Below are 16102 nucleotides of genomic sequence, written 5' to 3'. Positions count from 1 at the left end.
CCTCTCTCCAGAGAGGGCAAGTTATCCAGCTTATCCCTCTACAATGCTCCCTCAAATTCCCCCCAGGTTCGCATGCCGTGGCCCACTTTCCTCAGCCATCAAAGGTAAATGTCTCCTGCACATTCAGCACTGCAGACAGTACAGTGATAGTCAGTTTACATGACTCACGTACACCTCACACTACCTAGAGAAAGTTACTTCTGAGGCAGAAAAAAAAAAAGGTCACTCAAAACAGAGTTTCTTCCTAGTAATTAAGGCATCCTTTATTTTCTAGACACATGGAAAGCAAGACTCAGCCTCTTCAAACATACCATTCATGCTCATATTTCTGATGTTAATTCCCCCCCCCCCCCTAAAATGTCCTAGCCATGCTCCTCTCTACCTGTTCTGGGACTCAAACTTGAACCACTGTAGAATCAATCAATGCTGGTTGAATGTGGATTGCAGAGGTGTGAAAGGCACTTGCATTGCATACGTTCTACCTGGATTTCTTTTTTTTTTTTTTTTTTTGAAACTTTTTTTCTTTATTTAAACATCTTGATTACATATATGATTGTGATTAGGTTTCAGTCATGTAAAGAATACCCTTTCACCAGTGCAACATTCCCACCACCAATGTCCCAAATCTTCTTCCGTCCCACCCCACCCCAACCTGTACTCTAGACAGGTTTTCCAGTTCCCTCATTCATTCACATGATTATTGTAATTCTCTGTGTAGTTATTTCTATAACTGCACTCACCACTCTTTGTGGTGAGCTTCATGAAGTGAGCTGGAAGTTCCAGTGCTCCTCTCATTGTCTCTGAGGATTGTTGCAAAGATGACTTTTATTTTTCTTAAAATCCATAGATGAGTGAGACTATTCTGTGTCTCTCTCTCTCCCTCTGACTTTTTTCACTCAGCATGATAGATTCCATGTACATCCATGTATAGGAAAATTTTATGCCTTCATCTCTCCTGACGGCTTCACAGATGATATACCAGCCTTAAAGGAAAAACTGACAGGTCTACTCTAAGACAAGAATGACCAACAAACACAGCAAACTTATCTACAAAGGTGACATTAAATCCTATGACAATCATCTCCCTCAATGTCAATGGACTAAATTTACCAATTAAAAGACACAGAGAGGCAAAATGGGTCAAAAAGATGAATCCAACCTTCTGCTGCCTGGTTTCCCAAGTCACACCAGAAATAACCCCTGAGTACAGAGCCAGGAATATGCTCTAAGCCCATTGCTAGGTGTGATCCAAAGAAACCCATATATTTTTAAAATCTGCATCAAATTTCTTAAATTGTAAAAACTAAGTTACTCAACCTCTTAAGCTTCCCTTAACCCTCCAACACTAATTTCTGCTGGTTATATAGTTGCTGGGTACTCACTCTTTTCTCAATTCTTATTACTGTATAACTTTCAAATCAATTCAAGAACACTTAGAGAAGTTGGAACAATAGTACAACAGGTTGGGCACTTGCCTTGCATAAGCCCACCAATAATGATCCATGAGTGCAGAGCCAGGAGTAAGCCCTGAACACTTCTGGATAGAGCCCAAAACCACATACTGCCTGCCCCCCCCCCGCCCCCGTCAATGGAGAACATTTAGATCAGGAGTCTCAAACTTGCGGCCATTTGCGGCCCTCCATACATTTTGTAGCCCTGCCCTAGAGGAATCTTTTTTTTGTTTTGTTTTGTTTTAGTTGTTTGGGTCACACTCCCCAATGTTCAAGGTTTACTACTGACCAAGCACTCAAGGACCACCCCGACTTTGCCTCCTGCGGCCCCCAGCTAAATTGAATTTGAGACCTCTGATTTAGATTATACTTAAACAAAATGCAGTATAGATATTTCCACAACTGGCAAGAATTTCCCATGTGATTGAATTGTATGAACCATCATTCTGAACCAGAAATGGGTTGATGGGGAACACAGTGTAAGGTCTGCAAGGCTTCCTTCTCCCACCTATTTTCCTTCCAATCTTTCTCCTCCACTTGACCCAAAATAGCTTTTCTGGAGAGAGGGGTCAGGGGGTCCCAAGCAGTGTTCAGTGAGTCCTAGGGTCCATTCTCAGTGCTACAGAGCAAAGCAAGCAGGCAGGCCAGAGCTTGGGTGTGGCCACATGATACTGCTCATAGCCTCAAGAGGCCTAGATAGACTACAGACCCTTGAGGCTGTGTGTGCTGTAGTTATGGGGCACAGGGGGGCCCTGGCAGTGTAGGGAGTGTGAGAATCAAACCCTGTGCCCCAAACCTCTTTGTCATCTCACTGTCCCCAAGATAGCTTCTTTTCCACCCTCCCAATCAAGCTGAACACACTGTTATTCTAGAATTGTGCACTGACCACAATTACTCAGTGTCCAGATCTGTCCTGCATAGGGATTATCTAGACAAATCAGACAGTGGTGCAGAGAACTAAGACAGACTGCTTTCATTCCATGGCTGTAGAAATTAAACCCAGGACTCAGATAACCTGCTCAGTCAGCCAGGACTTGGAAGAGTGAGGGCTTGAACCTGGGGGTGTTTATTCTCCAAGTTGAGCATATGAAAATTACAAAATTAAACATGCTCTTTGAGAGAGACCATCAATAAATAAATCAGAAGCACATCTCTTTACTAATCTAAGCTAAAATCCTCAACTTAAAAAGCCAGTTGCTGAAAACTCTGTAGTTTCTCTCTCTATTCCCTTGCTTACACTCACTTTCTCTCTTTTCTTTTCTTTCTCTTATTTTTCTCACTCTCAAACACACACACACACACAGGCACACACACACTTTATTCTTTAACTAAAAAGATACCCAATCTCAACTTTTCTTGTTTGGGTTAATTCATTTGTTTTGAAGCCACCCCAGAGGTTTTCCGAGAGTACTCCCAACTCTGTGCTCTCTAGAGGCTCTCCCAACATTGCTTGGTTGGTACTGCCAAGGACTCAACCCAAGCCCATATGCTAAGCCAACCCTCAGCCTGCAGATGAGTTCTCTCTCCAGACCCACTAATCTTAAATTTTCAATTCTTTGTTTCCTCTTATTCCTCCAGATCACTCACCTATCTCCCCATCAAAGTAATTCCATCTCAAGCTTTCAGAGGGCTTAACGAGATCGTAAAAATGTAAGTAAGATCTGGCATATAAAAAAGCTTTTTTGTAATTAGAATAAATTCTCTTTTTCCTAAAATAAAACATAATTGAAAGAAGAAAAGTTTTCAGGAGAGAAAATTGTGCTTAGGAAATCTAGTATTTTTATCTCTATAATATAATAATATCTAGGGACCTTTGAAGAAAAGGTATGAGTTTTTAAGAGTCATTAAAACCCAGGTAATAAACCTTGCTTTAGTGAGTTGAATGCATTTTGATAAGTGATGATAAACTTCTCCAGTGGAAAAGTAAATTCTAATCATCAAAATTCTCCTTCTCCTAGTTCAGCTAGCCCCTCGTGCCACATTTTTAGATAACACCCACACAGAGAGGGAAATATTTCAGAAGTCAGATATCTTGATATCTATAATATTATCAAGGTATCACAAAAACGTAATCCATATATATAGCAGTACTGATATAAAAAAAGACATTAATCAGAAGTGTAAATTATTCGACAATGCAATGGGATCTTACATTTATGTGAGCTCTACTTCTAGCCTTTGTCCTTGGGCCTCAGCTTCTAGGGCAAGAGACCCCATCTGTGAAGAGAACCTTTCTCAGAAGGTCAGTACCCCCATCAGCTTCCTTCTTGTTAGGCTGAGGCAAAGGGCTTCAGAGGATTGAGTCTGCAAAGAGCAGCTCAAATCTTAACAATGCCCTGGACTCTCAAAGCTGATCAGCATCTCTAAGGATGCTGTCCTGGCAACCCCAGCTCTGTGCACCCCCTGTGGGGTGTTAGGAATGGGTCTATGAAGAGCAGTTCTGGAAGAATGAGCACAAGGAGGAAATGCTATGCAGATTACAGAAACGTCCATTTGTTTGGGTCTGACTTGCTGGCTCTTCAGTTTAAACACTGCCTGTGGATGACTTTTAATGCATTAAGACCACCTAGTAAGAAAAGCAGCCACAGTGAAATAAGGAAGCATTAGGTAAAAAATAAGATGAATCACACCAGGGACAATCCCTTACTGTGCTACTCATAAAAGGCATTAACGGTGTTAGATTCTGCCTGGCTGTGAGCTAAAACTCTCATCAAGTCTGAAACCTTCAGTGAACATCAACCTCAGAAATGTGCCAGTGAAACTGGAGACAATTTCACTCAACAAGCATCAAATGGTAGCTTGGGTCAAGACTTCAAGGTAAGACTGACATTGCTATCAGGCCTAGAGGGGGCAGTAGGAAAAGTAGGAACCTGTACTATGGGGTCTTCTTTTAAAAATCAGTTCATATATGAATTCTACCATTTACCCGCACTGTAATCCAACACTGCACCATCTGTGCTGGCCAGTTGGAATCCAGGGAGAACTCATAAGTAAACAAAGGACACCCTCAATTTGTTCACAGAGCAAAAAGTGATTCAAGAAATAGTTCCAAGACAAGAAAGATACTGTATGCAAGAATTACTGACTAAGGCCAGAATGATAGCATAGCATGGAGGGCATTTGTCTTGCATATGGGCAGCCTGGATTCAATCCCCAGCATCCCATATGGTCCCCAAGCCTACTAAGAGTGATTCCTGAGCACAGGGCCATGAGTATCCCCAGAGTATGGCTGGCCAAAACACACAAAAATAAACAAAACAGGGGAGGACAAATTTGGTGGTGGGTATTCCCTGATTCAATGTTAATATGTACCTAAAATACTAATGTGAAAGATATGTAAGCCACTATGATCAAAATAAAAATTAAAAAAAATAAACAAAACAAAATAAATTTAACCACTGTGCAGTTGCCTTCAGCAAGGATTTGAGGAAGGGGATGGTTCAGAGTTGGGAACCAGGAATCTAATCCAACTGAGAGTCTCACTCACATGACGGAGTTGGACACCCAGCCATCTTGATCCTATGAGGACTGAGGATCCTTCCTTTTGATACAAACTTCCTCTCTCTTCTTTGGACTTCTGTTTCCTCAGCTGTACAACAAGGGTCTTTGAGGATATTCCCTCAAAAGACCTATAATTTACCTGTGCCTGAGTTATAGATCAACAAGAACACAGTCACCACAATTGGAGCTACTGAAACTCAAGTGTTAGCTACATCTGGAATGGGGATGTCCCTCAGTGTTCATAAAGTGAAACTTTAGTACTTCCTGTGAGCACAACTTGGGGAGTCTATTTTTTTAAGTAACACATTTACACTGTCTAAGGTTGGGTTATCACTAAGTTTATTAGCATGCAGGCATAGTTATGTCTTTCATGTTTCTCTCTCTGTCTCTCTCTCACTCTGTCTCTCTCTATATCTATCTATCTCTATATCCCTACCTATCTATCTCTCTCCCTAGTGAAATTTCTCAGAGTGATTCCCTGGAAAAGATCGAAGCTAATGCCTTTGAGAGTCTCCTCAATTTGTCTGAAATGTAAGCATCGGCTCACAGACAGTTGACGGCTGCACACTTCCCTTGCTGGCTGCAGCCCACTCGGTATTTGTATTCGGGCATCCACCACTCGGAATTCAAGAGGAAAAGACCACAATGATTCCCAGGTCTGGGTAGGCATTAATTCCTCTCACTGCAGTGGCCTGAAGGTTGCCATGGTGACAACTGCTTCTCCCTGGGAGCTGGATCAACTCTGAAACATCACACAAAGTTAGAAATGAAAATTGACATTGTGAGGTCCTGCCAAGTAACTCTTTTTTTTTTTTTTTAATTTTATTTTATTTCTTCATGCAAGGAAGGGTATGGAGTTTTTGGAATAGTGAGGAATTTGGAAGGGAGCTTAGAAACCATCAATTGGAGCACTGGGTATTCTCTGAAGCATGTTTGCTTATTGAGTCTATGGTTCTTGGGGCCTATGTAGGTTTTTGGTTGGGGCATTTTGGAATCAATTCTTAGGCATGCATCTTCCCAAATTATTATTTTTCCCTAATTAGATAAAAAAGGTAGGTGAGAAACTAATTCAGTATCATTTCTAGATGATGTAGCTTCTTCCTATAGGAGCAAAGTACCCACACAAAGTTTTGTCTGAGGGTGCTGGTTTTATATATATATATAATGCATATAGCTATATGCAGCTGATCCAGATCCAGGTGTGATCCCCACTACTTCAATGGTCCTCAGAGCTCCAGCAGGAGTGACCCCTGAGTGTAGCACCAGTAGTAAGCCCTGAGTCCAATCAGGTGTTATTTTCTCCCCCCCCCCCCCCGCCAAAAAATTAAAAAAATCACAGACCAATCAAAAGTTGGTGCCTAAGCTAGAATAAAAACTCAGGTTATATTGTGGGCCAGAGCAATAGAGAGCAGGAAGGGCATTTGCCTTGTTATGAATAATCCAGTATCCCGTATGGTCCCTGAGTCTGCCAGGAGTGGTTCCTGAGTGCAGAGCCAGGAATACCCTGGAGTGCCACTGGGTATGGCTCGAAACTAAACTTATAAAAGAAAAGGGAAAATTAGATCACATGAATGACTCCCAAGTCAGACTTTTGATCTTATATTATTTAATCTAAACTGAGTTATTACAAAGATTTTCAAAAGTGACCGATATGGGATGAATATTAGCAGCAAACATTTGGAGAGCAAAGTTTTGCTTGGAATTATTTGCTATAAGCCATTTCTGCATCATGACCACACTACAAAGCAGATTATGAAGTCTCTGCCCAAGAAAGGGAAAGGACGCAGAGTTCAGTTCATCATTAAACTTTTTAGAGGGGCAGGGCTGTGACTCTCTCTCTCTTCAAGTTCATTTTCCATTCTTGGGGCCGGAGTGGTAGGGCATTTGCCTTGCATATGGCTGATCCAGGAGGGACACAGGCTTGATCCCTGGCATCCCATATGGTCCCCCAAGCCAGGAGCGATTTCTGAGCCAGAGATAACCCCTGAGCGCCACTAGGTGTGACCCAAAAGAGCAAAAACAAACAAAACCAAATCATTTCCATTCTCCCAGTAGGTCTCCATGAATGGCCCAGTTGGTCATAGAATCCAAGGAGAATAAGTCACTGCTCAGTGTCAATAGCTGTTACAGCTCAGGGCCAAAGCAAACTAGAATCTGGAGGAGGGAAATGAGCAGTATCTGCCAGCTCTAGGTGGCCTCATTCAAAGATTATGGGAACATAGGGGACCGAAGTACACAGTGTGCTTGCCTTGCATGTGGCCAACCTGTTTTTGATCCCTCATACTCTATATGCTCTATTTTTTTCTGTAGAACAAGAGCAATTGACTCCAAAGTAAACAGAAGCCAATTGTGGTTTTTTTTACCCAAAGGTCAAAGTTAGTGTAGGAACTAAGGGAAATAGTGCCACCATGATATTTCCTGTCTATCCTATTACTCATTACCTACCTGTAAGGTGAGAGAGTTCCTATTATAACTCCAATTTTGTGAAAGCAAACCACTGACCCACGAAAATTAGGAGACTGAGACTGGAGAGATAATACTACAGGCAAAGAGCTAGTCTGACACATAGCCAACCTGAATGCAATCCCTGGAACCCCATGCAAGGAGTGACCTCTTACCAAGGCTGGGTATTGGCCCCCTACCACCAAAAAAAAATTAGGAGACTGAACACCCTTTTTTTTTTTTTCGTGATTCAATGAAATTTTTATTTTACATTTTAACTTGGCACTTTTATTTTATTCTGTTGTTTTAAATTAATATCTTTAAGCATCATGATTATAAACATGTTTGTAGTTGGGTTTCAATTATAAAAAAGGACACCCCCTTTCAACAGTCTAATATTATCACCACCAACGCCCCCCACTTTCTTCTTCCCCCAACCCTACCTATATTCGAGAAAGGCATTCTATTTCTCTCATCACTTCCATTGTCATGATAGTTGTCAGTGTAGTTATTTCTTTAACTGACCTTACCACTCTTTGTAATAAGCATTACACTGTAGGCCAGACCTTCTAGCCCTCATCTCTATTGTCTCTGAGTATTATTACAATAATAATGTTTTTTAGTTTTCTTAAATTCCATAGATGAGTGAGACTATTCTGTGTCTTTCTCTCTCCATCTGACATTTCATTCAGCATAATAGTTTCCATGTTCATCCATGTCTAGGAAAATTTTATGACTTCATTTTTCCTGATGGCTGCATAATATTCCATTGTGTATATGTACCACAATTTCTTTAGTCACTCATCTGTTGTTGGACATCTGGATTGTTTCCAGATACTGGCTATTGTAAATAGCACTGCAATGAATATAGATGTGCAGAAGGTTTTTTATTTGTTTGTTTGTTTTATTTTGGTTTTTTTTTGTTGATTGGCTTGTTTTGGGGTTACACCTGGCAGTGCTCAGGGGTTAATCATGGCTCTGTGCTCAGAAATTGCTCCTTGGCAGGCACAGAGGACCATATAGGATGCTATCTCTCCGGCCCCAGAAGGTAGTTTTGTGTTGTGTTTTTGTGTTACTAGGAGTGCTATGACTGGATCATATGGGAGCTCAATTTCCATTTTATTTTAATTTTTTGGATTTTGGGGCCACAACCGATAATTTCCAATTTTTTTTAAGGAATCTCCATATTGTTTTTCATAAAGGCTGGACTAGAGGGCAGTGAATCAGAGTTCCTATCTTCCCATACCCCTGACAGCACTGATTGTTCTTATTCTTTGTGATATGTGCCAGTCTCTGTGGCATGAGATGCTACCTCATTGTTGTTTTGATTTGCATCTCTTTGAATGCTTAGTGATGTGGAGTGTATTTTTCTATGTCTTTTGGCCATTTGTATTTCTTATTTAAAGAAGTGTCTTTCATTTCTTCTCCCCATTTTTGATGAGATTAGATGTTTATTTTCCTTGTTAGGTTCTGTCAGTACCTTGTATATCTTAAATATAAGCCCCTTATCTGATGGGTATTGGGTAAATAGTTTCTCCCATTCTGTGGGTAGCCTTTGTATACTAGTCACCATTGCCTTTGAGGTACAGAAGCTTCTCAGCTTAATATAGTTCAATTTGTTTATCTCTGCTTCCACTTGTTTGGACAGTGTTTGAAGATGCCTTTAGTCTCAATGTCATAGTGTTTTACCTACATCTAGATACTTGATGGCTGTGAATCTGATATCAAGGTCTTTAATCCATTTGGATTAGATCTTTGTGCATGATGTTAGATCGCAGTCTGAGTTTGCTTTTTTGCATGTGGCTGACCATTTGTCCCAGCATCACTTGTTAAAGAGAATTTCCTTGCTCCATTTTGTGTCTCTTGCCCCTTTGTCAGAGATTAATTTATTGTATTCTGGGGAACATTCTCTGAATACTCCAGCCTATTCCATTCATCTAAGGGTCTGCCTTTATTCCAATACCATGATGTTTTAATTACTATTGCTTTGTAGTACAATTTAAAGGTGAGGAAAGTGATGTCTCCCATCTTCTTTTTCCTAAGGGTTGCTTTCGCTATGTATGGGAATTTATTGTTCCAAATGAATTTCAGAAATATTTGATCCACTTCTTTGAAAGATGTCATGGTTTTCTTAGAGGAATTACATTAAATCTGTGCAGTGCTTTGGGGAGTATTGCAATTATAATGATGTTAATCCTCCCACTTCATGAACAGAGTATATGTCTCTATTTCCTTGAGTCCTCTTTTATTTCTTGAGTCAGTATATTGTAGCTTTCTTTGTATAAGTCCTTCACCTCTTTAGTTAAGTTGACTTCAACGTATTTGAGTTTGTGTGACACTAATGTGAACTGTATTGTTTGTTTTTAAATGTCCATTTTTTTTTCTATCATTATTTGTGTATAAGAAGGCCTTGACTTATGCATGTTAATTTGGTAGCCTGCCACTTTGCCATATAAATTTATTGTTTCTAGAAGCTTTTAGGTAGTCTTTAGGGTTTTCTAAATATAGTATCATGTCATCTTCAAACAGTGAAAGCTAGACTTCTTCCTTTCCTACCTGGATGCTCTTGATATCTCTCTCTTGATCTCTCTCTCTCTCTCTCTCTCTCTCTCTCTCTCTCTCTCTCTCTCTCTCTCTCTCTCTTTGGTTTTTGGGTCATACCCAGCAGTGCTCAGGAGCTATTGCTGGCTCTATGCTCAGAAATCACCCTCGGTAGGCTCGGGGGACCATATGGGATGCTGGGATTCAAACCACCATTCTTCTGCATGTAAGGCAAACGCTTTATCTCCATGTTATCTCTCCAGCCCTTGATATCTTTTTTTCTTGCCTAATTGCTATGGCAAATACTTCAAGTACTATTTGAATAGGAGTGGTGATAGGGGGTAGCTTTTTCTTGTACCAGATTTCAGAAGAAAGGCTTTTAGTTTATCCCCATTGAGAATAATACTTTTTATTGGTTTGTGGTAGCCTTGACTATATTGAGAAAAGTTTCTTGCATTCTCATCTTGCTGAGAGTTTTTTTATGAATGGGTATTGGACTTTATCAAATGCTTTCTATGCATCTATTAATATGAATGTATGGTTTTTATTTTCTTTTGGTTGATATGGTATATTATGTTGATTGATTTACCTATGTTAAACCATCCTTGCATTCCTGAAATGAAACCTACTAGGTCATGGTGTATGACCTTCTTGATGAGGCATTGAATCCTATTTACCAGGATTTTGTTGAGGGTTTTTGCATCTGTGTTCATCAGGGATATTGTTCTGTAATTTTCTTTTTTTGGCAGCATTTCTGTCTGGTTTTGGTATCAAGGTGATGTTAGCTGCATAAAAACTATTTGGGAGTGTTTCTGCTTCTTTAATTCTCTGAAAAAGCCTGAAGAGTGTTGGTAGCATGTACTCTTAAAAGGTTTGAAAGAATTTGTTAGTGAATCCATCTGGGCCTGGGCTTTTGTTTGGGGGCAGACTTTTGATTACGGTTTTAATTTCCTCAATAGTGATGGGTATATTTAGATACGCTAGATCAGTGGTCTTCAAACTATGGCCCACGGGCCACATATAGTATTTGTATCTGTTTTGTTTCTTCATTGCAAAATAAGATATATGCAGTATGCATAAGAATTCGTTCATAAGTTTTGTTTTTACTATAGTCAGACCCTCCAATGGCCTGAGGGACTGTGAACTGGCCCCCTGTTTAAAAAGTTTGAGAACCCCTGTTAGATCATCCTGGTTTAATTGTGGAAGATTATAAGAGTCCAAGAATTTACTCATTTCTTCCAGGTTCTCATGTTTTGTGGCATAGAGTTTCTCAAAGTAGTCTCTAATTACCCTTTGAATCTCTGTACTATCTGTAGTTATCTCCCCTTTTCATTTCTAAACTGGATTATTAAATTTCTTTCTCCCTTTCTTTGTGAGTTTTGCTAGTGGTTTAACAATCTTGTTTATTTTATCAAAGAAAAAACTTTTGCTTTTGTTAATCTTTTAGGATGATTTTTGGATTTCCACTTCATTGATTTCTGCTCTAAACGTTGTTATTTCCTTCTGCCTACCTTTTTTGGGTTCATTTTATTGATTATTTTCTAAATTTATAAGCTGTGTCAATGAGTTATTTATGTAGGCTCCTTCTTTCTTCCTGATGTGTGCTTGCAAAGCTATAAATTTTCCTCTTTGTACTGCTTTTGTTGTGTCCCACAAATTCTGATAATTTGTGTTTTCATTGGCATTTGTTTCAAGCACTTTTGATTTCATTTCTAACCCATTTGTTGTTCAGTATTGAGCTGTTTAATTTTCAGGTGTTAAAGTTTTTTTCTCTATGTCCCTTTGTAGTTCAGTTCTAATTCCAGTGCCTTGTGATCTGAGAAGGTAGTTCTATCCTCTTAATTTTATAGAGACATATTTTATGGGCTAGGTCTGTCCTGGAGAATGACCCATGTGCATTGCAGAAGAAAAATGTGTATTCATTTATTGGGGGATGGAGTGCCATATATATTATACATTATATATATTTCTTCCATTTCTCCTTTTAGAGCTAGTATATTCTTGTTAGATTTCATCCTGCTTTACTTATCAAGGGGTGATGGGGTGGTGTAGTGGTCTCCCACTATTATTGTGTTGCTACCAAAGTCTTTTAAATTTGTCAATATCTTTTTAAATATTTTGCTGGTCTGTCATTGGGTACATATATGTTTAGGATGATGATTACGAAATGTTCATCTTTGTCCCTTATAACTTTTCTGAGCCTAAAGTTTGTGTCATCTGATATTAATATGGCCACTCCAGCTTTTTAAAGGAGTTGTTTGCTTGGATGATAGTTCTCTCACCTTTTGATTTTGAGTCTATGTTTGTTCTGATTATTCAGATGTGTGTTTTGTAGGCAGCAGAATGTTGTATTTAGCTTTATGATCCATTTTACCACTCTGTGTCTCTTAACCAGTGAATTTAGTCCATTGATATTGAGAGAGATAATTATCATGGGTTTTGGTGTCCCATGATCATTGTGTAGAAGTTTGGTGTGTCCGTTCATTTGACTTGTCTTAAAGTGGACCTTTTTGTTTTCTTTAAAGGCTGGTTTTGAGTCTGTAAAGTTTCTGAGCTGTTGTTTATCCATGAAGCTATGTATACTTCTTTCAAACCTGAAAATGAGTCTGCCTGGGTGCAGTATTTTAGGCAAAGTATTCATTTCATTGAGTTTTGTCACTATATCCACCACTGTCTTCTGGCCTTGAGGGTTTCTTATGACACATCTGCTGTAAATCTTAAAGATGCTCCTTTGAATATAATTTCCCTTTTTTATCTTGCTGCTTTCAGTATTCTATCCCTATCAGTGGGATTCATCGTTGTAATTAGGTGTGTCTTGGGATGCTTTTTTGGGATCTCTTTTAGCTGGTACTCTTTAGGCTTGCAGAATTTGGTTGTTTGCACTCTTTAGCTCTGGAAGTTTCTCTGTAATGATTTTCTTGACTGTTGATTCTTCCTGGAGATTTACGTCCTGGACTCCAATGATCCTTATGTTGTTTCTGTTGAGTTATCAAATACTTCTATTTTCATTTGTTCACATTCTTTGAGGAATTTTCTATTGTCTGATCATTTGTTTTAAGGCTCTTTTCTTTCATTGATTGAAGTTGTTATGCACCTCATCTTCCAGCTCACTGATTTGGTCCTCAGCTTCTGTTACTTTGTTGGAGAGACCTGTCTGTGTGGTTTTCATTTTGCCTACCACGTTTTTCAGTCCTTTTATCTCAGTTTGCAGTTTTTCATTTCTGTTTTATATCTTCTTGATTCTTATTTATGGTTCATTCAGCTGGTTCCATGCTTTCTTTGAGTTCTATGAGGAGACTCCATATTTCTTCTCTAAAGTCCTTATCTGAAAGGCTGAATAGGTGGTTGGTGCTTTTTGGGTCATCAGAGCTGCCATTTTTATTCTCTATACATGGTGTTGGCTTGTATTTTTTTCCCATTGCCATTTGTAGTGTGATGTCTTTTGCATGTTGTGTTAGGGTTCATTGACTAGGAAATGGGTGTGACAATGGGGCAAATCAGAAAGTTGGGCTCTTCTGATTCCACCCCTCCTTGGGCAGTCCCAGCTCATCTCAGATCATGTAGCTTCTACAGTCACTCTGGGTGGGGTTTGTCCCAAAAGCCACAGCCGATGGCCAGGCAGCAGCCACTTGCACTGGCGTTTGGAGGCAATCAGGCTCACCCTCCTTGGGTGGTGTCAACTCACCTTTAATCATGCAGCTTCTGCAGTTGCTCTGCCTGAATTGGTCCCCAAAACAGCAACAGATGGTCAGGCAGAAGAAGTTTGCAATGGTATTTGGTGGCAATCAGGTTCTACCCTTGAAACTGAACATCTTAACACAGCAAATTTTGTGCCAAATGAACATAAATTCTCAAGTCCAAGCCTTTGGATGCTGTCTTGATTATTGCACAGAGTCAGTTACCATGGAGGTAATTTGTCAGCATGATGGCTGGTCTGCTATGAAGAAGGGTTTGCCTATGGTGTGGATAACTTGGTTACACTTTTCTCCTGGGAATAAAATCTGTGTCACCCCCCCAATGTGACAAAAGGTCTCTAATGGGCAAGATCTACCTGGCAGGAACATTAGGTGCCAGAGTTTCTGAGAGATGTGGGTGGGAAAGTTAGGAAGATGGAACTTCCGAGGATGATGTGCCCACTTTGCTTCTTCCATAGAAACTCCACAATGTGGGTGCCAGTGCTGCCTGAAAAGAGCCAGTGGTTCTTCTGGACTGTTTCATTTTCAAGGGCTCAGAGCTTTTCTCACACATAGGCTAGTCACTTGACTTAATGATCTCATTTTTAGCCACTCCTCTCTAGTGACCATGTGTTCTAAACAATCACATCTCAAACTGTGACCCATCCATTTTTTCTCTTCACAGACTGATCCAGAACACCAAAAACCTGGTGCACATTGAGCCTGGAGCATTTACCAATCTCCCCCGGTTAAAATACCTGTGAGAAATTTTACTTTTTAAGCAAATAGGGAAGGGAAGGTGGGCATCTGATAAAAAATCAAATAAAAAAAAAAGATGGGCCCAAAGTGATAGTACAGCAGGTAGGGCATTTGCTTGCACACGACTAACCCAGGTTCAATCCTCAGCATCCCATCTGGTTCCCTGAGCCTGTCAGGAGTGATTTCTAAGTGCAGAGCCAGGAGGAACCCCTGAGCACCTCTGGGTGTGCCCCCCCCCAAAAAAAAAGAAAAAGAAGGAGAAGTAGGAGCTAGAATAATAGCACAGCTGGGAGAGTATTTGCCTTGCATGTATTCAACCCAAGTTCAATCCCCGGCATCCCATAGGATCCTGAGCCTCCCAAGGAGTGATTTCTGAATGCAGAGCTGGGAGGGAATCCCTGGCACCACTGGGTATGTCCCCAAAACAAAACAGAAAAAGAGGCAAATGCATATTTTTAACCATACACCTCGCATTATATGCAAGTCCATCACTAGCATCTCTTTTAATTATAAGTGGTATTATTAGTTAGTCACTTGTTAGTCATTTCCCTTGGTGCTTTTTAAATATCTTATAAGTGGCTCCCTAGGGCCAGAGAGATAGTACAGTGGTTAATGCTTTTGCCTGACATGTAGCTGGTCTGGGTTTGATCTCTGACACCAAGCCTGGTCCTCCAGCACCAAGAGGAGTGGTTCCAGTGAACAGAGCCACACCCACTCCCAAAGTAAATAGTTCCCAGGAGTGGTTGTCCCCATTGACTATAAAGAATATCACCTTTTGCAGTGATTTTCAAAGTTTTTGGTGGGAATGGGTTAAGACACTAAGAAAGGATAGATCTTCAAGGTGAGGCGCAGACAGAATCATTAAGGTAAGAGGGTGACATGCTGTGAACACAGGAGAGGAAATCTGGACTCAACTCTCATCTCTGGCTGAGAATTGCTGATCTTTATCTAATTGTACATTCACTAAGTTAAAAGAAACACTTGTAAGGGTTGCCTTCCAGCAATCTTCCATAGAAAAATAAATATTTCTTCTCCATTTTCCTTAGAGTATTTTTCTTAGACTTAGTAAGATGTAGTTTTAGATGTAGTTTTACATCTTACTAAGTCCACTCTTTAGAATTATCATTTGAGTACCACAATATTCAATCAGATTCACTGCCTTGCTAATGGTAACAAAATCCCTGGATTTTGAAGCATCCTTTAAATTTTTTACTGCGGATCTTCTTCTGTATCAGGCATCCTTTATTCACAGAAAAAACAGACTCTCTAACATATTCTCTCTTCTCCTCCCTCCTTTTTTTAGTGAAGTAGATAGTTTTTATTAAATAAAATTTGCTTAGAAAGATGTGAGAGGAGAGAAAGGGGAAATTCATGTTCAAGAAAGAACACAGATTTCTCCAGAGTGGAAATATGTAGGCAAGTAAACCAGTGAGATACATGTTTGAGGAAGAACAAGGACTTGTAAAAGAGACCTGTTCTTTCTACCATCTGATCGATTAAATTTCACAAACTCTCTAAATGTGAAAGAAGAGAGAATAGGAGAGGAGAGGAGAGAGGACAGGAGAGGAGATAGGAGGGGAGGGGAGAAGAGGAGGAAGGCAGGAGAGGGGAGGGAAGAGGAGGGAAGAGGGGAGAGGAAGGGAAGAGGGGAGAGAGGAGAGGAGGAGGGGAGGGGAAAAGAGGAAGGAGGGCAGGAAAGGGAAGGCTATAGGAGGGGGGAGGAAGAGAGGGAGA

At 40.1% G+C, this 16102-nt stretch overlaps 1 protein-coding gene across 1 annotated transcript in view; it reads left to right on the top strand.

Moving 5' to 3' along the window:
* LHCGR (luteinizing hormone/choriogonadotropin receptor) overlaps positions 1–16102 on the top strand; it is a 68845-nt gene that overhangs the window by 23758 nt on the left and 28985 nt on the right. Inside the window, exons 2-4 of the mRNA XM_049784352.1 lie at positions 3030–3101; positions 5409–5483; positions 14295–14369. Coding sequence (XP_049640309.1) covers positions 3030–3101; positions 5409–5483; positions 14295–14369 — 222 coding nt within the window. The remainder of the gene's footprint in view (positions 1–3029; positions 3102–5408; positions 5484–14294; positions 14370–16102) is intronic.

This window comes from Suncus etruscus, chromosome 12, assembly GCF_024139225.1.
Source record: "Suncus etruscus isolate mSunEtr1 chromosome 12, mSunEtr1.pri.cur, whole genome shotgun sequence".
Classification (NCBI taxonomy): domain Eukaryota; kingdom Metazoa; phylum Chordata; class Mammalia; order Eulipotyphla; family Soricidae; genus Suncus; species Suncus etruscus.
The sequence above is the reverse complement of the archived record's forward strand: the minus strand, read 5'-3'. Positions and strand labels throughout refer to the sequence as shown.